General features: G+C 49.5%; 3 protein-coding genes across 5 annotated transcripts in view; all 3 read right to left on the reverse strand.

The window, feature by feature from the left end:
- The window catches only part of LOC102300782 (histone-lysine N-methyltransferase 2C), a gene marked incomplete in the record, with an annotated part of 48,143 nt that extends 40,293 nt beyond the window's left edge, over positions 1-7,850 (reverse strand). The window contains 7 exon segments of the mRNA XM_042213016.1: positions 76-159; positions 244-266; positions 401-580; positions 786-1,335; positions 2,837-2,916; positions 4,249-4,470; positions 4,567-7,850. Of these exon segments, the coding sequence (XP_042068950.1) occupies positions 76-159; positions 244-266; positions 401-580; positions 786-1,335; positions 2,837-2,916; positions 4,249-4,469 (1,138 nt within the window).
- Positions 7,851-8,633: 783 nt separating this feature from the next.
- xrcc2 (X-ray repair complementing defective repair in Chinese hamster cells 2) lies at positions 8,634-10,879 on the reverse strand. The gene is made up of 6 exons (XM_005944642.2): positions 10,752-10,879; positions 10,334-10,415; positions 10,211-10,246; positions 9,990-10,139; positions 9,649-9,910; positions 8,634-9,285 (listed from the first exon to the last, which is right to left on the reverse strand). The coding sequence occupies exons 1-6, from the start codon at positions 10,770-10,772 to the stop codon at positions 8,952-8,954; spliced, it is 885 nt and encodes a 294-aa protein (XP_005944704.1). The 5' UTR covers positions 10,773-10,879; the 3' UTR covers positions 8,634-8,951.
- An 851-nt stretch (positions 10,880-11,730) lies between these two features.
- Positions 11,731-16,040, reverse strand: part of LOC102294427 — a gene marked incomplete at its 5' end in the record, with an annotated part of 10,395 nt that continues 6,085 nt past the window's right edge. For 2 of the 3 annotated variants that reach the window (XM_042213025.1, XM_042213024.1), the window contains 1 exon segment: positions 13,694-15,896. In XM_042213025.1, coding sequence (XP_042068959.1) covers positions 15,363-15,896 — 534 coding nt within the window. 3 annotated transcript variants of the gene reach the window in all.

Consider the following 16,040-nt stretch of genomic DNA (forward strand, 5'->3'; position numbering starts at 1 on the left):
CACACACACACACACACACACACACACACACACACACACACACAGAACAGGATGCGGAAGAGGAGGAGGAGGTACCTGTGGGGTCAAACAGTGATTGGACGTTGATGTCATGAGGAAGGCCGATGGGTCCAAGCTGCTTAAGGAACTCTGAGGAAGACTCTGAAACAGCAGCACACAGTGAACAGTCAAACATCAACAACAGCGATCAGGTTGGAACTGTTTCAGTGAACGGGGAGTACTCACCACACTGTTCTGGACTGCAGCACCTGCGCGCGCACGCACACGCACACGCACACGCACACACACACACACACACACACACACACACACACGTCTATGGTTAGCTCGTGACTGTGGTGTCTCTGGAAGGAGAGGGGAAAGAGGAAGTGATGTCACTTACGTGGCCGGGGCTTGGCTGCCGCGGTAGCAGTGGTCGTGGCAGTCGTTGTCTCGGTCGGAGGAGGCGCGGCGATTGAGGATGTGGAGCGGGATGTAGCCGGGCGTCGGGCCGAACACCACCAGCCGGCCCTGGCCCAGAGGAGGCTCGTCGCCGTGGTAACAGAAGGCACACTGCTTCAGCCTGGGGAGAAAAAAACGATGCGTTCAGGAGGTGAGGCGTCACCTGACAGATGACACGGACATTTATCTGCTTCAATCAGGTTCATCACAAAGTCACGTCAGATCTGACTGGAGACATTAAATCTGGAGACTTTCAAAACAAAAGCCTCCCCGGTTTGCCTGCTGAGTGCCGTTGTGGGTGTGCAGGGCGGTCCACAAGCACTCACCTTTTTTTGGTGTGTCCAAGGCTGGGGGTGGGCGAGCCCCCGGAGTCCTCCGACAGAGACCGCTGGAACAGCGGGGACAGCGAGTCCTCGTCCTCCAACCGCAGACAGGGGGACACTGGAGGACTGGAGCGGGGACTGACGGCTGGACTCTGCTCCACGGGGCCAGCCCCGTCCTCCTCTACTTCTATGGGAACCAGGCTGCAGTCCACATCCGTAGGGGTGGGGCTGTGACTCGGACTGGGCCGGTCTTCCTCCACAGGATCAGGATCAGGATCAGGAACAGGATCAAGATGATGGGATTGGGATGGAGGGCTGGAGGGGGGGAGAAGAGGGCTAGAGGCTAGGGGCGGAGCCTCTGAGTGGAGTCTGTCCTCCACCTCCCCCTCCTCCTCCTCAGCACTGGGAGCCAGCTCAGGGTCGGGGGGCACCGGTCCTGGATCCGGGTCAGGATCAGGATCTGGACTGGGCTCGTCCTGGGCAGGTTCAGAGCTTGTTTTGGATTTTCTCCTGGAGGTGGAGCGCTGCCGCCGTGTGGTCTGAGCCTTCACCTCTGTGGACACGCACACACACAGTCACAAACGTATGCAGGACACAAGAGGTGCATTGTGGGTAACATCACACGTTCTTAATCTCCAGCATGACACCATGTTTTACGTCAGAGCGGGTGAACAGCACTGGTGGAGGTGTAGATGCCCTCGTGTGGGCGTACCTGAGCAGGTGAGGTTCAGGCTACGTCTGCACGTACACGACGTTTTCGATCACTGAAAACTTTTTAAAAACTCTGTTTTTGTGTTTACATGTGGACGAGGAAAACAGAGATTACTTACGCAACGTCAAATGTTTGCATCTTTTTTGACGTCATGCAGTGCGCCACGTTATTGTTTACATGAGACGAATTTCTACAACGGTGGATAGAAACGAAACGCTGCCGTTAATCTGACTGTCTGCAGTTTTTACACACTCACACAAACACAGAGGCGTCAGAGTGAACTCCTCCACCCAACACAGACGCTCTCTCAGCCCAAATCCTGACATCGGTTTTGATTAAATTTAAATGTTTTAAATTAGAACGTATGTGTGCTTTCTGTTCAATCCTGAGTTGTGAGTCTACACCAGCTAAAATACTGTTTTTTAGAGGTGGGAATCACCATACATCCCACGATACGATATTATTGCAATTTTTTAAAATATTTTGTGATATTCAGATTCTGTACATAAAGGTAAACTTTATCAATATTCATTTTATCTAATATCAAAGTCTCGCACTCAGTCTTTCTCTCATTTCAGTTTTATTGTTGACAAACTGAACGGTTTGTATTACAGTCTAGTCCAACTTAACTGAATGCAACCATCTGGTACAATTACAGCTATTCTGAACTATGCAATATGAAAACTATGCAGCCCCTTCAGCAACTGAAGAATTTGAAAGTAAATTAAAACAAAATATAATTTTACATTAAATAAAAAAGTTTTAAACTTAATTAAAATAAAACATGTCTTAAATTAAAATAAGTAAACTGTCGTGTTTATTGCTGCCAAAAAACAGTTAAACACATTTGGACAGTGTCAGGATTCCTGCTCAGAAAAAGGATCAACGTGCTCTGAAGTCAGAGTTCCAGTCCACAAAAACTTTTTTTGTAACAAAATATCGATTTCTGCTGTCCCTGTATCGATACATTATTAGCAAACAAAATATCACGATACCACACAGTATCGATTTTTTCCCCCACCCCTACTGTTTTTGGATATTCACATTTGAAACAAAATTAGCTGCCTTTCAAGAAAAACAAAAACTTTCCAGAAGTCCTTGAAACCCGTTTCCTCTTTCCCTCCCAGGCTTCGAGACTTCTGATTGGCCAACATTTGTACACGGCTAGGATTTGGCATGTTCTTGACAACATTTGACTGCGTTTTTGGCGGTTACATGTGGACAGGATTCTTTTAAAAACGGAGAATCTCAGTTTTCAGAAATAGCCGTGTACGTGTTGATGTAGCCTCCAACACTCAGCCCTCGTAGCCTCAAACACAGACATCCAGCTGGTTCTACACACCTGTCTTCTGGAGGGGCTTCGTCTCTGTGGCATCCATGCTCTCTTCATCCTCTACCTGAGCTCGTCCTCGGCTCCGCCCCCTGCGTGCACGCACACACACACACACACACAGAGCAGTTAGAGGTTAACACAGTGAAGGAACAGCATTAACCCTCTGGATCCTCCTCCAGCTGTGTCCCCTTTGAAGCCATTGCAGCCAGCACATCTGGATCCCTTCGATGTGAGCGCCATGCCTGACTTGTGTGTTACAGCAGGAGGAGATCAGCTGCTGCGTTACATCATCACCCGACTGAAACGAGCATCAAAAAATTAAAAAAAAGAAAAAAAAGAAAAAAAAGAAAATGTCAATGAAATCAGGAAAACAACAGTTAGCACCCGACGCTGCTTTCTCACAGCTGTTTCACTCCGCCCACAGAAACAAGGACGGCGTTGGCTCCTCAGACAGCTGCCTGAAGGTCCTGATGAAACGCACGTGTAGCCCAGCAGGTCACAGCTGAGACTCACGACTGCTTTAACCGCAGAGGCCCGATCAGCCTGTGGCGGTGAGGGTCCTCACAAAGACAGAATTACAAACGTGTGTGTGTGTAGTCGTTGGCTAATGAGCATCAGGAAACACCTGAATCAGGTAAACATGATGACATCACAACAGAGATCTGTGTGTGTGGCAGGAGGTAAAACCAGGAGCCAGCACGTGCCCCCTGTCAGACTCCCTCGTTACCCAGCATGCAACTCAACTACTTCCTCTCCAACACACACACCTGTATATTTGTCTCTGTGAGGACTCTTCCCTCCACAGACTGAATCTAAGCAGCAAACACACACAGTCAAAGTTTCAGGACCTCCAGCATCACTTCCCCTGCACTGAGTGTGGATCAGGTCCAGGCTCGCCCTGCTGGATGATTCTGGGTCCACCTCAGGGCGATCTCGCTGCTAGCTTCCACACATTTCTGACCCTCTGACTCAAACTCCAGACCTCAGATGTGCTTCTCTGTCCTAAAATAAGGAGGCTGTTACTCAGTTACTCTGAAGTGAAAATGGAGCGCGGTGGTTTCTAAACACAGTTAATGTCGTACTTTTACATCATCGCCGTGCTGCAGATGGCGTTAGCCTCGTGGGACCACACAGAGCTGTTGCCGAGCTGCTCGACCTTCTTACAGGTGTCGATTGTGGCCTACGGTGGTCTGCACCATGCTGGATCAGGAACGTGAAGCTCTAAAACAGCAGTGCTGACCCTGCTCTGACTCCAGGATCCTCCCCTCTGACTCACCTGCTTCATTTATGCAGAAATACCAAACATGCAGCTGCTAACCTGCAGCCACGTTGTTCAGCTGGAGGAGGCACCACGGATCAACCTGCTGCAGGAACCGGTGAGCACACCTGAGCACACACTCACATCACACACACACACTTACTTCTTTCTTGATTTGGGGGGCGGAGGGGGAGGAGGAGGAGGCGGGGCAGCAGGTCCAGAGCGCCCGCTGCTCCCATCTTTCCTCGGTCGCCCACGGGGCCGCCTCTCAGGGGCGGGGCTAGAAGCAGTGGCTTTGGCCAGCTGAGCGCTGCGGCCGGCCCGAGTGACGGGAGGGGGTGGCCCTCTGTCCCGAGGCTCCTGAGGCTGAGCCTCAGATGGCATTCTGGGTAAAGAAAGAGAGAGAGGTGAGGAACAGGGTGGAGCTGGGATTTATGCTTCCCCTTTAAACCCACACTACACATAAGCCACGCCCACAAACCCTCTGAAACCTGACTGCAGCCCGCCACCTTCTTCCTCTTCTACTGTTACTTTTGCGACAGGAAGCTGGAAGAGAACAAATAAACAAGAGAAGAGAAACCGTACCGCCCCCTGGTGTTTGGGCGGTGAACTGCAGAACACAGACACTATAAACTCAGGACAGCCGCACAGCCATCAGGTGTGTCACCTGTGTGTGGTAGCCGATGCATAAAACGAGTTTCCTCACGTGAACGCTCCACAGCTGACCTGCTATTTCACACGAGAACAAGTCACACCTCAAAGTTTACAAAGCTGATGTAAAGGACTCAAAGCTTCCAGGCACGACAACGCACAGACACCCACAGCCAGATGTTGGACACCTGCAGGGACTCCCCCAGGAAGAGCAGCAGCTCGGTGTGTGAGGTCACACAGAGAGGGCGCGCTGTGCGTCCTCTGAGCTCAGGTGAAGAACAGACGCCACGAGGACGATTCAGCAGCTCCTAGACGCTGCGCGACCAAACTTGAGGATCAGGTGACTGCATAGCAACAGTGAGTGACGCTCAGGTGTGCTGCATTAACACACCTCAGAGGTCAAAGGTCAGACTGTTCGCAGAGCCTCCTACAGAACGAGGAGGACGTGAACAACGATGGGAGGAGCTAACCAATACCAGCACGGTGCACAGCGAGCTACAGACCCTCCCACAACCTGTCGTAAGGAAGTTCTCAAGAACCAATCAGGAACACAGAGTTTTCCATAGCGACCGGTGTCTGGGCCTCGGTAAGCTAACCCTGCAGCGCTGATGGTCACATGACTGCAAACCCTCCACACGCAGACACGCTCAGTTTAAACCTCGAGCTTGTGATTCACACGGCCGCCGCCACACTCTCCCGTCTGTTTCTCGGCCCATTAACAGCTATGGCGCCATCATCACACACGGGTGTAAGCGGCCCACGTAGCGCCGCTCAGCTCACCCTAAAGTCAGAAAGGCAGGTGGAAGTGGTGTTTGAAGCAGCAGGTGAGGTTAAAGCGCCCAAAAGGTGGGCCGAGGGGCGACTGTTACTGACAAGAAAAGCTTCCTCAGTGACACCGGCCGCGCTGAACCTCTGCCAGGCGCCACACGGTCCCCTATAAACCACTTCCTGTGAGCTGCCAGAGGTGCGACTACGTTGTGTCTCTCTGAGCGTGAACAGAAACAAAAACTGATGCACCCGCCTGGACCAGAACGAAGCCGCCGCCACCTCACAGCAGCTCATCCAGCCACTCGTGCAACATGAAGCTGAGCGACCTTTGACCCTGTCTGCCTGTTGATCAGTGTCACAGCATCCTGGGTTGGTAAAGGACCCTGAGACAGTTGCTGCCATCTGAGACGCTCCCGTGGGACATTTTGTTGTTTTTACTCGACGATCATTAAAAATGTTTTTAATCTGAGGAGGTGCACTCAGCTCTGCCGCTGTCGGGTGGAGGCCAGCACCACCCTGTCTCATTGCAGGAAACCCCACTAACCAGACCTGGTTTCAGTCTGACGCCGCTGCGGCTCAACGATGGCGCAAACCATAACCGGGATTATTTTACTCACTGACCTAATTTGGATTATTTACCGTGGTCACCTGAACTTTATTAAACCTGGAAGGACAAACGGGGACACGCAGAGGCCCAGACCAGCCTCATCGCAACCAACCAATCAGCAACCGGAACCCAGGTTACTGATCCTCAGGGTCCTGCCCCCTCACGGAGACAAATCAGCCTCGGTTAGCGTTGCCGCATGCAAGCTGCAGAGACTCAAAGCCAACTTTCAAAGCACAGGTGCTCACTGAAAAGTTTGAACCTTCATTTCTGTGAGCTTCTGTTCCGCTCAATGACCTGTGATCACATGCCCTCCAAACGTCCAATCAGGGGTGGGAAGAGCCCAGCTGGCTCGAGCTGAACTAAACAGCGAGTGCATATGCGCTTCTGCTGAGGAACAAACACAGTGATCATTTCCACAAAATCACAGCTGACATTAAAACACGATTAACCTCTAACGTCCACGCTTCCTGTCCGACGGGCGGCGGGGTCCCTTCAGCTCGGCAAACATGGCAGAAAAGCAGCTGAGGAGGAGCTGCAGCAAACACGGCACGGAAACATGGCTTTACGGCGCCGTTTAGTTCAGGCACAGGAAGTAAACAAAAACACGAGCTCATCTTTAATTCCACTGGCTGATTAGCTGTGTGGGCAGGCAACCATCTATGTCCAGGTGAATTCACCATCAAGCGCAAGAGACATGTGGCATGTTTGAAGTTTAAGGAGAATATCTGGTGTTTGTGGATGCTGGTCTCATCTTTGATCCACGCCACCAACAGCTGCAGTGCACCTCCACCTTAGACTGTAAACTACGCCTGTCTCCATATTCTGACTGTTTACAGACAAACGGATCAATCAATCAGTGAAAACTAACCAGCAGATCTGATTGACTCGATCAGCACCTGTGGGATAATTGGAACCAGATTAGGGTTGACTCTCGGATGGAACAGGTACAGGTGAGCGCTGCTGTTGCCTGTGTAGGTATTATGCCTCTGCTCTGTGTGCCAGCTTAATGTAATCCAGCTGTTTACCCCGGGACCGATGAGGTGCAGCTCTCTGGTGTCAGCTGGTCAGAGTACTCACCTGCACAGGTGCACAGTGTTTACAGTGTGCTGATTAAACGGACCTAGTGCATATTTTGGTGTGTTTTTCACTTTTCGAGCTGCTGTGTGTGTACCTGCCCAGGTGTGCCGCTGGACACCAGGTGAGCTCAGTGTTGTGTCTGGTGAGGTTAAGGTCTCAGGTGAGCCTCGCTGGGTGGCTGTGTGTGGGTTAGCATGCTAATAAGCTCGCCTGTCACAGCGGCCGTGGAGCCCGGTACTGCCGCCTGTGAGCCCGCTCACAGCCCCACACGCTCGGTGCGGCCTCGGTGAGGGTACCGGGAGCCGTTCGGTGGTTCTAACTCGCTGTTTAAAGGCTTTCCTCCGGCCCGGAGCGGCTAGCGCTTAGCCGTTAGCTCGCTCGGACCGCCCAGTTGACTGATCACTTCTGTTAGCGTTAGCGTGCAGGCTAGCTGTTAGCAGCCCGGTCCGCGGCGCGCTAGTGGCGGGTCGGGATCGGCGGCAGGAAGCCGGACGTTTAGCGAGCCGCGGGAGTGTCGAGAGAATAGGGAAGAAGCGTCCTTACTGATTCGATGCAATTCTCTTTTTCCTCTCCAGCTTTCAGCCAACTTAGAGCGACGACTTCAAAGCCAGCAGCGAACTTCTGCCAACCTCAGCCTCCGTTTGACACGCCTGGCACGGCCGGGTCTCCGGCGGAACATTCCCGGCGGAGCACGGAGGGAAAAGCGCGGTTTTTACTCCGAAAACTGGCGAAAAATTAAAGTTGAAGCGGTCGCTCCGTCACGGAGGCCATGTTTGGGAGCAACCGAACCACCGCCTGTCAGTGCCAGCAGAGGAAGTAGGTCCCGCAAAACACGTCCCGCCTCGCTGGGCCGCACGCTCCCGTCAGACCCAGACACGGGCGGCGTGTACCGAGGATCGGCCTGTGAAAAGTGCCGGTGTGCAAGCCTCCACGCGGGCACCGGGAATATTTGTTTGTGTTGTGTAAAAAGTGTGTCTGACCCCGCGGAGGGATCAGTTGGAGGACTGCTCTGGTGAAGCGGCTCTGTCAGCAGACCTGGAAGTCCCGGAGCGGAGCGCGAGGATCCGGACCGCGCCAGGCACGTGCCCGAGCACGGAGCAGAGGGTCGGGGTCAAGGGTCAGGTTAGTATCGACCCGAGAGCGCCACGCCTGCAGTAAGAGGTTCCGGTTATTAGCCACTAAAGTTTAAAAGAGCCAAACTGTCCGTGACAGTGACGTCATCACCCTCATCACAGGGATGCTGACGTGGTGGGCGTGTCTGTCTTGGATAACACTGATGGTTATGATCGTTGTTTCATGTATTATGTATGTCAGACAGGAGAGAATAAGCTCCGCCCACAGTACCAGTATACCTGCAGCACCTGGAGCTGACGCCACACCCACCTCAGTTATTATTAATTAATCTACAATCTGCTGATGGGTCTGAGTGGAAACAAACACACAGGTCACAACATACATGTCCAGTTTATTGAACACAAACACTAATGCTGACCCTTTGGCCCCTAACAATGACCTCATCCTGACCCCACCCCCTCCATTTTCCCTGTACAGTCCCACCTGTGCAGCTCATTACAGTCTGCTCCTGTTTCCACTGTGGGCCGAGCAGCAGTCAGAGCACAGAATCACATCACACAGAAAAACACGCAGATGAAGTAAACAGTCTGTGCTGTGAGGGGCGTGTCTGCGGCGAGGGCTCAAATGTGATTGGTCCCTCAGCCAGATGACGGACATCTCCCTGATCCATGATTGGACCAGAGTCTGAGTTACTGACGTGCAGCACATTTGTTCTCCTCCGACGCAGACAGGAACTCCACTCCTGCCTCCGTCACACAGAAGGAGCTGCTCCAGGAGACCTTGACCCTCGAAGAGAAGGTGGTGCAGTGGACGGTGAAGATCTGCTGTCTCCTCTGCTCCTGGTCGTGTCCTCCTTCGGCAGCCATGTTGTTTCCTGGCTCCTGCCTGGAGCACAGCAGCCGGTGGGTCACCAGCCTCTGCCAGGAGCGGCAGAGGTACGACCGCTCGGAGTCTGAGGAGGAGGAGGGGACGCCGGGCCTCCTGATGGCGTGACAGGTGGCGAAGACAGTAATTCTGTAATCCCTGTGGAGTAGGAGGAGTCAAAAATCAGAAAATTAGTGAGCCACAGTCCAGAACAGAACCACCACAGGCTCCACTCAGGCTCGGTATTTGACCCAGCAAAACACGAACAAACCAGCATTTTACACAAACACTCGTCAGAGCGTGAGCGATTGACCAGCCAACACCCTGACCTACGGTGCTGACACTGCAGTTTGACCACCAGGGGGCACTCTGCACATGTGTTTGTACCTGAAAGAGAAAAGCTGCGCACATGACCGTGATCATATCAGAGCTCAGCGGAAGCCTTCAGAGTGGTGGTGATGTCACGCAGCGCACTGTAACGCATGACCTGCGAGCAGCCTGAATCAGTCTAACTCCACCCACCTGAGCAGGCGTCCCAGCAGCTCCACACACCTACTGAGCTTCTCCTCCTGTTTGGTGTAGCTGGCCCCACCCTCGCAGCGATCCACCCAATAAAACGCGGAAATGCTGTCTATGAGGATGAGCGCCAGGGCGGGCCGTGATGACAAGGTGGTCTCCAGGAAGTGGAGGGTGAGGAGGAGCTGTGAGGAGGAGTAGCAGTGAACAAACAGGAGGCGGGACAGACATGAGCGCAGCGCCGCCTCGTCTGCTCCGGCCAACAGCGCTAAGGACCCGGAGAGAAAGGGTTAGTGTGTAACTTCCTGTTTGTTTGTGTGTGTGTGTGTGCATGCGTGTGCATATACCTGCGCTCAGTTTGCTGTCCAGGATGCTGACCAGGTGTAACATGTCTAGGCTGTAGTCGGTGTCCACAAACACCACATCCACCTCCAGACCCCCAGCTGCCTCTGGCAGCACGCAGCGGCACAGCAGGTGATACAGCAGCTCCGTCTTACCTGAGCAACACACACACACACAGTTTACATTCAGGTTAAAGGTGGAGGCACTTCCTGCATCGTGAACTCACCTGTGCCCTCCAGCCCAAACAGCTCCACCACCGCACCTGAGAGCAAGAAACAACACATAGAATGAGACAGTCACCTGACTGACAGCATGTGTCAGCTGTGAGTGGGTGGGCGTGGCCAGTCACCTTGGTCGGGTCCTCGGTCTTCCGGAAACAGACGAGGCTCAATATCCTTAAGGCAGCGCCGTGCCTCCAGACGAGCTAACAGCTGACAAGACGCACACACCGTTACACTCTGCTCCAGGATATACACTCTGCCCCAGGATATACACTGTACAGATCATTACACACTGCTGCAGCACGTAGACTGTACCACACTACAAACTAAACGCGTGTTTTGAGTTTCCGGTAGCATCTCCAGCTGTGCAGAGCTCTGCTCAGTGAAGGTCACAGCAACACACCTGTAGCAAACTCGAACAGGTAACTGTCTGTTTTCTTCCTACATCGCTTGTAAGCAGACACACACCCTCTGACAGTTACCGTCACGCGGTGCTAACAGCGCGGTCACGTGACACACAGGCAAACACGGGCTTCGGTTTCTCACCTGAGCGCCGCTCTCGCTCATCTCAGCAGAGCTCCTTCTCCTTCGGGACCCGCCACGGCTGTTTTGAACTGACTTCCGGTTTCCGCCATATTGCGACCGCCACAGCAACCGGAAACACGTGATCTCCACAGTAGCCGGAAACACGTAACTTCAGTTAAATCGACTTTGACAGGGAAAACTAAATTGTGTTTTTGTTACTATTGATGCTGCTGAAAAATAAATTTGGTTCTAAGTGTTTTAACACTCTGGGTTTATTTTAAAAAAAATCACCATCCCTTCAGCTCGTTTGTGGCCAAAAGTGTCCATGTGTTATGTTTTGTCAACGCGAGAGTTGAGCCTCGGGTGTGAAATGTATGGTTTTCAGGGTTTTCCTCGGTTTCCCTGGGTGTCTTCCCGTGTTGTAGTTGTGTCTTATTTTGAAAGGATTATTTACGCGTTACCATAGCGCCCAGAGAGCATTAAGGGCAGAGAGGAGGATGTTACTCTCAAAGTTGTTGGCGCATTTCAGGAGGACACTGCTAATAAAATTACACAATTACACAGCTGAATTCGCGTTTATTATATTTACAAAATACCACAGTTTTTGTAAACATAACTTCGCGGATTTCACCTACCGCGGGTTATTTTTAGAACGTAACTCCTGCGATAAACGAGGGACCACTATATTATTAATAGTAGAGTCTGGGACATTTAATTGATTAACATCAACATTATTGAGCACTATTATTTTTGTTCAAGGAGAGCAAAAACTATAAAACTCTCTCACCTTGTTCGTTGCCAAAAATGGCAACTTTTGTGTTTTGTTTTTTTTTACAAAATGCTGTAAAATGTATATTTATTAAAACATTGATCTACTTTTACCGACTTGACTCTTTAAATTAGCTCCAGTCCTTTTCATCAAAAAACCAAAATTTTATCTATATTCTTTTTTTTTACACTTTAAATGCCAGTTAGGTCATATATTACCAGTAACTTTTCAGGTAAAACAGTAATATAGTCCTAATGGTTTCATAAATCTTCGTATTTTTTTTTTTTTCATATAAGCATCGGGGACAAAGCTGTCTTGCAATTGTTGAGGTCACTATAGTGTGGGCCCTTTTTCTTCCAGGATCACTCTTCATTTGTAGGTTTAGAGGTCTCCTACTACTGTGAAGTGATTTTCATGGGACAAAGGCTTGTATTCCAAGATCTGGGAGATTGTAGAGATGAGCAGTGATGCCCTTCTTACCATCTTTCCAGAAAAATACGTGATCTACAAGCTGTTAGGCTGACTTACAGCAGCAGCACTTTCTGCACCTGCATAAACTCCAGGATACATTTACTAACAGTTTTTGTCGCTGTATGTGCTGCAGCTTTGATTTTTTTACTATAACCATATTTTACTCTACAAGAGTAAAAGTGTTTTTAGCAGGTGCTTCAAAGCTAAGTTTGACTGGGAAACTCAAAGCTCAACAGTCTGTATCAACAAAAATTCCCTGCAGCCTGTGTAATATTTGATGCGTCATAATTTATTCCAGTCTGTCTTGCAAATACATGTTTGCGTTGCAATGTCATGCACAACACACAACTATTAGACCCTTAAGAACAAACCTGTGTCATTCTTTTGGTCCACTGCAGTGTAGTAGTCAGCACAGAGCCCAGAGGGTTATACGTAAAATGTATAAAAATATTATTGATTACAGGATAATACATAAATGTTAATAGCAACTGTAACCTTTTTACTTTGAAGTTACAAGTATAAACAATGCTGTTACATTTACACTTAAATTTTTACTATAAGTATGGAAACAAGTGAACAACATTTTATAATAAGCTTAACTGGAATTCTGTACACTGAAAAGCAAACGGCACATAAAAACCACAAACAAACAGCCAGTGCCTTCATCTGTCCATCAAGTGTCAAACATCACATTGACCTGTAGTCTCTGCTCCGCACATGCTTTTAAAAAGAGCTCAATGTCCTCTGCAAACTGAGAAACAAAGAGGAGGAAGTCCCTCTACACAAACACTGCAGATGACAGGCCAGGCAAACATCTGTTGACCTGTTTGAATGCCTCCTCATCATGTGAGCCTTGAAGTTTTTTTGTAAGAAGAGTAAGACCAGAGTGAGGGCGTTTCATTTTCATGGACTTTCCACAAGCCGCAGTTTCATTTAGCACAGAGGGAGGAGCACATGAATGTTCTACTGAAGATTCAGGAAATGGTTTAGATGCTGGAGACGAGACATCGAGAGGGAGATGGGGCTCCACGGAGAGTTGAGTGGGAGAGGGGCGGGGCTCCACGGACAGTGCAGCGGGAGAGGGGCGGGGCTCCACGGAGAGTTTAGTGGGGAGCAGTCCTGAATGCTGACATGACAATAATTGCCTTGCCATATCCCCACGCTGTATGACTGTCATGTTGCAGACAGGGCAGTGAAAGTGCGCCGGCATATCATTCTGTCTGTAAGAGAGAGAAAAAAGAAAAACAACAATATGTAATTTAAATGCAGTTGTACAGAATGCAATCAGTTTATCTAACAATCAGATTGTACATATTAACAAAAACATCCAAGCCATCCTCAATAATGAAAGCAAAATGTTGTGGATCACAAGAGCTGTCAGGAAATGTGGTGAACAGGAATAAATATTTAATGAAAACACTTTTTTCTAGCTGATGAATGCACTGAACTGTACAATGTGAAAAGCATCTTTTAAGTCAACAAAGACACTGCAGAGGTGCTGAAAAGAAGGACTGGGAGTGGGGCACAGAGGGCAGTGAAACAGCCAACACGTGGTGCACTCCTGCAATTCTGGCTTGGAGGCAGAATTCCAATTTGATATGTGCATCTAAAACAGAGAGAAACAGATAAACACCATATACACCTTTAAGTTCAGGTTTTAGCAGAAATAACACGTTACAGTTAGCATGTTAGCGATTTGGGGAGAAAATTCTTTACAAAAACATAATTTACCAGACACTTTTATTTGTGACATACGTATCTATTGACATATAACAGACAATTTAACAAACGCTAACAAAAATCTGGGCAATAAAAAAGCAGAACAGAATGGAATAGAGAATAGCAGTATTTATAAATGTATAAATCTCTTTGTGACAAACTTTACAGCGTTGATGCAGGTGGAATGAAAGACGTGAACAAAGTGCAATACGCAGTAAATGGAACAATGTGCATTGATGTTACAGATCGTGAAAAGTAGTTCAATAAGAAGCAAAAATCAAATACGTTTGAAACTGACCACTAAATGCTAACCAGAGGTGTCAAAAGTGCAGTCTTACTAAAGTTTAGATACCTCGGGGGTCTGACCGTTGTTGTAACGCTAACAAAGTGCCAACGTAATTAGTGTAAGCAAACTAGATGATTTCTAAAATTATATAATTATTTACGGCAAATTTATACATGAAAGACTCTGTGCCAACCTTTATGATCCACTTGCAAGGTTTCCACAGTCAATGATCCGTGCAGTGCTACTGTGGAGGTCACGTGTTTTACGGCTACTGTGGAGGTCACGTGTTTCCGGTTACTGTGGAGGTCCCAATATGGCGCTCCCAGTGGCTGCAGCCAGACCCTTCTCCCACAAAGACCGCAGCTGGAGCATTACCGTAATGTTTATAACACTGCGCAGCAGAATGACTCGAGCTGCAGCCCTCTGACTTTAGCAATATGTGCAGCCCCTCCCCCTTTGAGCCAGCGTCTGTCTAATTGGCTGCCCGTCACAAACTGAAGGTGTGCTTCACCTGTGTGAAGCTAACGGCAGCATGTGAGTGATCACTGAGGCGCCAAATGGGGCTGAACTAGTGAGGAAGACGAGAGGTCAGAGGTCACGTTACTGAGGCGGGCAGTGACACTAACAGATGAGGCGAGCTAGCAGTGAAAGTGGAGGAGACTCCTGAACAGCAGCATCAGTCTAGTTTATAATCACAGACACAAAGGTGTTACCAGGGAGGCTGCTGATTGGACAATCGTGCCTTGCCTGTTATGTGCTGTGTTAGATGATAAACAGCTCTGTTCTTGTGTTTTTCTCAGTGAGGCCGAGTTTACCTGCACCACACCTGTCCTGCAGTCTGGTGTCCTCCAGTGGTCCTGAGTGCGAGGATGAGGATTGGTCGTCATGGTGACACTTTAAACTATATAATCTGAAAACTGATTCTTATTTAAACTCATCACACAGTGACGATGATGATGATGGAGGACTCTGCAGGGAGGACTTTCTCTGTCAGGACTGGAACTACTGCTAAATACACTCGAATACTTCGGTTTGATTGTAGCATTTGTGATATTTGTACTACGCAGTGATGGCTCCAGGCTCACCTGCAGTACCTGTGACGTCCACCAGGGGGTCATGGCCCACATTGATTTAGATTACTCAGAGCCTGACGCGACCTTATAAGGATATCCCCTCTCTGACATCATGCAGTTCCATGGGCGGTGCAGCCTGACCTTTGACCTCATTATTAGAAACCATGAACAGCAGGACAGAAAAAAGGAGCAGGACATTATTTCATTTTATTGTTCAAAAACAGTGTGACACACACACACACGTAAAATCACTGAAACCAGACTTCATAGAAAAAATTAAAACAAACATGTTTAACAAGAACGTCATCAGCCAATCAGAGGAGGCGCTGCATTGTGACAGAGCAGGGGGAGATGGTCACCTGACAATCCTGCAAGACTCTGTGAACCAGGTAAGTCTGCCTCTGCACACCTGTCTGTCTGTCTGTGGCAAAGGTAGCCTCAAACCTATCAATCATCTGTGAAGCCCCGCCCCCAGCCTTAGTGAGACCACCAGCCTTCATTCTTCCTCTCCTTTGTGTGGGTTTGGTTGCTGCACTCTGATGGGCTGTTCTAAGACCATGTGACAACTCCTCTGACTCCAGTAGGTATCTGATTGGTGGGCCAACTCTCCTCCTTCGCTGCCGCTGAGGCTCCTCCCCATTCTCGTTCTTACCCTGGGTTCCTTCTTTCCATTTGCCATCAGAAGCTCGAGCACTGCTCATGGCCATCCCAACTCTGTTGCCTTGGGAACTGTCTATGATGCTGCGGTGCTGATTGCAATGATGCAGGAACAGTCTGCTGGCACGGCTGAACTTCCTGTTGCAGATGTGACAGCCGAACGGTCGCTTCGGTCTGTGGAAGACAGACGTCTGCAGAGGAGAAAGGTCACGATTAACTGAAGGCTTTCAGGGAGTTTTTAGGACTTCCTGATAATAATGAATTACAGTCGTCCAGCCTGGAAGTAATAAATGCATGAACTAGTTTTTCAGCGTCACTCTGAGACAGGATATTTC

The sequence above is a fragment of the Haplochromis burtoni genome, unplaced genomic scaffold (assembly GCF_018398535.1).
Source record: "Haplochromis burtoni strain Fernald_Lab_line unplaced genomic scaffold, NCSU_Asbu1 Contig_408, whole genome shotgun sequence".
Taxonomy (NCBI): domain Eukaryota; kingdom Metazoa; phylum Chordata; class Actinopteri; order Cichliformes; family Cichlidae; genus Haplochromis; species Haplochromis burtoni.

Bases quoted from the DNA above. Each gene is read 5' to 3' on its own strand.
- xrcc2 (XM_005944642.2), bottom strand. From the start codon at position 10,772: ATGAGCGAGAGCGGCGCTCAG. The intron at 9,911-9,989 runs GTATATGCACAC...CCGGGTCCTTAG, and splicing joins GGACAGCAAACTGAGCGCAG to CGCTGTTGGCCGGAGCAGAC. The intron at 9,286-9,648 runs GTGGGTGGAGTT...CCTACTCCACAG, and splicing joins CTGCTGGGACGCCTGCTCAG to GGATTACAGAATTACTGTCT.